Here is a 5378-nt window from a genome sequence, read left to right as displayed (position 1 = left end):
TCTCCAGAGTCCAGAGCATCAGGCCTCATCGATGTGCGTCCGCTGTAACGCTGGTTTTGTCCTCCGAGATCGTCGGTTTCTTCCTGTCTCACATGGAGAGATTTGGGATTGAGATCGTTGCGAGTCCATGTTACTGTGGGGTCCACAGGTATTAAACCTGAGTACTGACAGGGCAGCAGGACAGATCTTTCCCCCTCATTCACCTCCACCAACACAGCCAGAGCATGCTGGGAAACTGAGGACACACAAACAGAAACAAAAATTATCTGTGAGTGTAGTTGCACATCCCTGTTTCCAGTTTGACTGAGAGAAGGCCTGAAGCTCAGCCAATCACAGGACAGGAAGTGATCAGCTGACAGTGATTTGAAGCTGTCAGGGTGAGGCTGCTTCATGCAGGTGTGAAACTATGAGGAAGCTGAACGCCTCCTCTTTCCTCAGAAGTGATCTGTGGCAGTCTGCCATCATGTTTGGCTGCACACACTGAATCACAGAAGAGCACCAGGACACGCTATAATCAGCTGTCAGTGACTTGAAGGTTCACATTTCTAGGTTCACACCTGTTGATGAACTTTGGCCGACACAAAGTTCATCAACAGGTGTGAAACTACGAGGAAGCTGAACGACCTCGTCTTTCCTCAGAGGTGATCTGTGGCAGTCTGCCATGTTCAGCTGCACAGACTCAGCCTGAGCTCTCTGAAAGCTGACTGGGACCTTTTTAAAGAAGTGTTGTTTATAATTTAAAACATGAGAAATACATTCAAATGTCTGATAAAATAAGTATGATCTGATTTCAAACTGCAGCTATATTTCTTAATTTTTAAGAGCCAGTAAATGGTTATTGTGAAATGATAATATAAAAACATTTGAAATAAACTGAACAATGAAATTAATTTGATAGAAGTGTTTTGTGATGAATACAGCAGACAGTAACCCTTCTGTGTGCAGCGGTGCTCTGCTTTCCTGAGCAGACAGTAAACGCAGCATGCAGAGTCCAGTCTGTCCTCAGTGTGTCAGCACAGCTTCAGTTCAGTTTCATTTAGTCATCCATTTATTTCTCTGTTACGTTCATTTGGTGGGGACTGAGTGTTTATCTCTAAAGATCGGATCCAAGACATTTATTCAACCCATAGAGGTGAAGGTTGTTACCATGGGAACCATAGACCTTAAATCTTAATGTTGATGATTTTATTTTAACAATCTCTGGGGAAATAAATGTTTCTCTGTTTAAAGCTGTAAATCTACTGCTGAGGAGAGTCCAGAGACATTTCCACAGATGTGTACAAATGTAATAATTTAAGAAGAATTCTGTTATTTAACCATAATAATAAAAATTAAACACCAGGTGATGATTTCAATATAAGACTGAATAACTACCTGCTGCTGGTTTCGGCTGCGCTGTGCAAAGCTCTTTGGAGCTGCAGGATGAAGAAACAGCTTTTGCACATGTGAGCAGCATTAAGGGCGAGTGTGGTCATGACGCTGAGCCTGTGGGTGTCTGCAGAGACCCTCTCACTCTGTTAATGGAGCCTATGTCACCTGGAGCCCAGCAGACTGGAAACTATAATCAGGTCTTTATCTGTGTGGAGGCGTGAAGCGAGGACACAAACATGGACACATGTCTCCCTTATTGTGACTGCTTGGATACTCAGTGAAGGACACTTCTGCAACAATAATCAGCGTAAAATAGTTTCTCTGTCCTGTCACAAAGTTTCTAAATATTTCACACTAACTCTTAATCAGTTTCATGTTTATTGTCATCAGATTTTGAGATTTATCAGGTTCGATGATGTCACACGACAGAAGAAACTGAAGCTGATTGGATCATAGATGACAGACAATTTTGTGCAAATGAGATTTTCAAGATTTTAGCAGCAGGTCAGCTACTAGAAGAAGGCTGGTGGATAATAACCCTCAGCTGTTTTCTGAGCATCCACTGGAGTGTAACTGGTGGATATTTCCACAGCTAACCCATCATGAGAAAAAGTTTCTTTTTTATTTCTTTCATCCTTCCTTAAAGAGATAAAGCAAACAGCACATATAGTATAGGACGCCAAACAGAGGAGAGTTGTCTGAAGGACAGGAAGACAGATCTGCATTCTGTTTCCTGATGGGCATGGAGGAGGAGGCACAGCTGCTCTGACTCAACTGATGCTTGAGGTTAAAGTTACCACACTTCCAGCTCACGTGCTGAACAACAGAAACAATCTGCACCACCTCCAGGTAGACTTTAGGTGTTGTGCTTCTGCTGCACTATGGAAACCTGATGGTGACGCTGCTGCTGCTGTTTGTCAGAGTCCAGCTCACAGCCCAGTTTCTGGTTTCCATGCCAGAGTAAACACGGCTGCTAAGCAACAGCTGAGCAGGATCTTCTCACACAGGGAGAGTTATGGCTGCACTCTCAGGATGGCGTTTTGTTTTTCTGCTTTGATAAACGTTTCCTTCCCCTTCGTGCTCTTCGGCCTCGTGGGTGGATCATGTTTGGAGGCCTTCCCAACATCTCAACAAGATAACGCAGCAGTGCTGCCCGAGGTCGTTCCCAGATGAAACCGTCTTCTTATCACCCAGGAGGAAGGAGAGAGTCTCACACTGAAGCTCAACCTGTGACTGGACTCTCACAGACAGATTCATGTTGTTGTTCACAGCTGTCTGCCAGCAGGAACACACACTGCTGCACATCTGTGTGCGTCCAGCTGTTCTCCACTGTGCACAGTGTGCAGATGTTGTGAGTGGAACCCTCCACTGCAGCTGTCGTAGCAGAGACATCCTGTTTCCACTGAGGTTAGCTCTGAGCTACATGTTACTGTGAGTCTATTTAGGAAATCTTCCCTTCAGTTTGACCTCTGACCTTTGCCTACAGCACTGAAATCAGTATCTACAGCAGGTGCTGGGGTTTGTTGCTGACCTTTGACCTGTAAATGAACGCTTGTCGGTCTCTCCCATCACTGATGGAGCAGGTGTAGTTGCTGCTGTCAGTCTGTTGGTTTTCTCAGAGTGAGGCTGAATCTGTGTGACCATCGTAGCTGTTTCTCCTCTAAGATCGTCTCCTCCTCCTCGTGGACAGATCAGCTGAAGAGTCCACATCACTGAGGCCTTCTAAAGTATGAAGCTGAGTACTTGCAGTTTGTTCATTATTACAAACACATTCCTCTGGACACAGACCAGGTACAGACAGCTCTGCATCCTCATCTCTTTAGAAAGAACTCTGAAGTCGCTCTGACCTCTTTGTGAAATGTTTCAGTCTTTGTGTCAAACAGAATAAAACAGCTGTGTTTAGACTATAAATGCTGCTGGAGCTTCTACGCTCTTACAAACTCATCTCCTCTCTGGTGAATCAAAGTAAGGAAAAGAAATGAATGAAACAGCTTTTAGGAAAATTAAACACCAGCCCAGTCTGTGTCCTCAGTGAGACCTTTGAAAAACAATGAAAATCTCTAAACATTCAGTCAAATGTGACCCAGAGTTCACTGGGTCAGACCTCAGCAGATCAGCAGGTATGAACTCACCACCTACTGACCAATCAGATCTGTGGAATAACACCACTCTCTGTGGCAGATCTCTGTGCAGACAGTGGGAGGGTCTGAAGTCTTTGTGTTTCCCTGATGAGCTTCAGTAATAAAGATTTTTAGACTTTAACAGTGTCACAAATCTGTTCTGATATAGGCTTTCATATATATTCAGACCGTCCATTCCAAGCAGTATTTCAAGCCTACACTTGAATCCTGTGTTTATTCTCTTTAAAGTATAAGTATAAGTACTATCTGCAATCGCTGTGCAGCCTTTATGACACATATCTGTTATTAACCTCTGTCTCTCTTCCACAGCATGTCTTTATCCTGTCTTCCTTCTTTCACCCCAACCAATCACAGCAGATGGCCCCGCCCCTCCCTGAGCCTGGTTCTGCTGGAGGTTTCTTCCTGTTAAAAGGGAGTTTTTCCTTCCCACTGTCACCAAAGTGCTGCTCATAGGGGGTCATATGATTGTTGGGTTTTTCTCTGTATCTATGAAGCGCCTTGAGGCGACTTTTGTTGTGATTTGGCGCTATATAAATAAAGTTGAATTGAACTGAAATTCCCGACTGTGACTTGCTCTCTTTAAAGTATAAGTATAAGTACTATCTGCAATCGCTGTGCAGCCTTAATATTTGCACATCCTAAAAAGAGTATGTCACAAAATCTGCATGACTTAGGGCACCAAAGTATTAACCATATACTTAATTTGTGCAGTATACTGTGAAATTTAGAATTAGATGTATTCATATCTATTACAGCTACTGTTCTGGATGTGGATATTCTTCTGACCATGGCATGATGGCAAACAAGTAAGAAATTATATACAAATGTATATTATCATCACTTACCATCCACAGCTGAAGCCATCCTTCTGCACTGGATGGGTCAACACACCTCCCTTCCATTTAATGTCCACCCATTCTGTTTTTGCGTGGCGGGTTCTCCTCATTTTTAAGTAATCACTGCACATTATTACAAAGCAGAATACAATTTGGTATATGTCGTATTTCCTAATTTAAAAAAAGATATTTTACAGAATTACACAGAATTTTATTTATTTATTATTTATTTATTTTTGGCCTGTCCCGTTTGGCTCTTTTGCATCAGAATTATTGTTTAAATAATTTGTTCACCTGATAATTTTTATTTAACCGTACTGATTTATTTTGCAAATGAGACCTGGCCAAGAGGATGCCAACAGAGAAACACGCATTGTGGGGCCAGGTACAACAAGCTTCTACAAAAATGCAGTTGTAGTAAACGAACTTGTAAAGCCTGTTTGCATAGAACAAAATGTGTTAAAGCCTAAATACCTGAATTTACGTGCAGCGAGTTTAGAGTCTTCCTCCTCTGATGAACTTGGGGCAGGATCAAGGAGATAAACAGTGTGATTCACTGCATTGATGAACTGTAGAAAAGATAAATCATTAAAACAATATTAATATATCGTCATTAAAAAAATACACACTTTAAAGTTATAATCTTGTTGCTTACCAGAAACTTCCAGTGCACATTTTTAATGTTAACAAACGTGACAATGGTACCGATCGAAGTTTACCTGTCAGAAAACATTTATGTATTTCTTACAGTTTGTGGAATTCTGTTAGCATTCAATCAGTAATTCTTTCTAAATGTATTTGAACATAATTATATGGACATTGGACAATCATCTTACGTTCCCCAAGCTTTGGCGAGAAAGCTGTGTCCGATCACCAAAGAGAATCAAGCCCGCTGTGTAATGGTTCATAATGTAGATCCCCTTTTGCTCCTTTTTTGCCAGACAATGAAACAGCCCTTCAATTACCTACGTAAACAATTTGCATCAACACAAAGCTATGTAATTTATATACTTTAAATTATGTTAATGAT

General features: G+C 41.8%; 1 protein-coding gene across 2 annotated transcripts; it reads right to left on the bottom strand.

Moving 5' to 3' along the window:
- Positions 1-126: 126 nt before the first annotated feature.
- Positions 127-5351, bottom strand: LOC146521094 (uncharacterized). 2 transcript variants are annotated; one of them, XR_014873195.1, is made up of 5 exons: positions 5185-5348; positions 5004-5067; positions 4823-4917; positions 4358-4471; positions 293-1576 (listed from the first exon to the last, which is right to left on the bottom strand). XR_014873195.1 is itself a non-coding variant. In XM_085154595.1 (4 exons), exons 1-4 carry the CDS (start codon positions 5254-5256, stop codon positions 196-198), a joined length of 321 nt encoding a protein of 106 aa, XP_085010721.1. In that variant the 5' UTR covers positions 5257-5351; the 3' UTR covers positions 127-195. The 2 variants fall into 2 exon arrangements, 1 of the variants encoding a protein (XP_085010721.1); XM_085154595.1 differs by lacking the exons at positions 293-1576; positions 5004-5067 and adding an exon at positions 127-235 and having other exon boundaries at positions 5185-5351.
- Positions 5352-5378: the final 27 nt, after the last annotated feature.

This window comes from Neolamprologus multifasciatus, chromosome 3 (assembly GCF_963576455.1).
Source record: "Neolamprologus multifasciatus chromosome 3, fNeoMul1.2, whole genome shotgun sequence".
NCBI lineage: Eukaryota > Metazoa > Chordata > Actinopteri > Cichliformes > Cichlidae > Neolamprologus > Neolamprologus multifasciatus.
The sequence above is the reverse complement of the archived record's forward strand: the minus strand, read 5'-3'. Positions and strand labels throughout refer to the sequence as shown.

Coding starts and splice junctions, on each gene's coding strand:
- LOC146521094 (XM_085154595.1), bottom strand. CDS start 5,256: ATGAACCATTACACAGCGGGCTTGATTCTCTTTGGTGATCGGACACAG. Junction 4,918..5,184: donor CTCGCCAAAGCTTGGGGAAC/GTAAGATGATTG, acceptor TCTTTTCTACAG/TTCATCAATGCAGTGAATCA. Junction 4,472..4,822: donor CTCGCTGCACGTAAATTCAG/GTATTTAGGCTT, acceptor AATAATGTGCAG/TGATTACTTAAAAATGAGGA.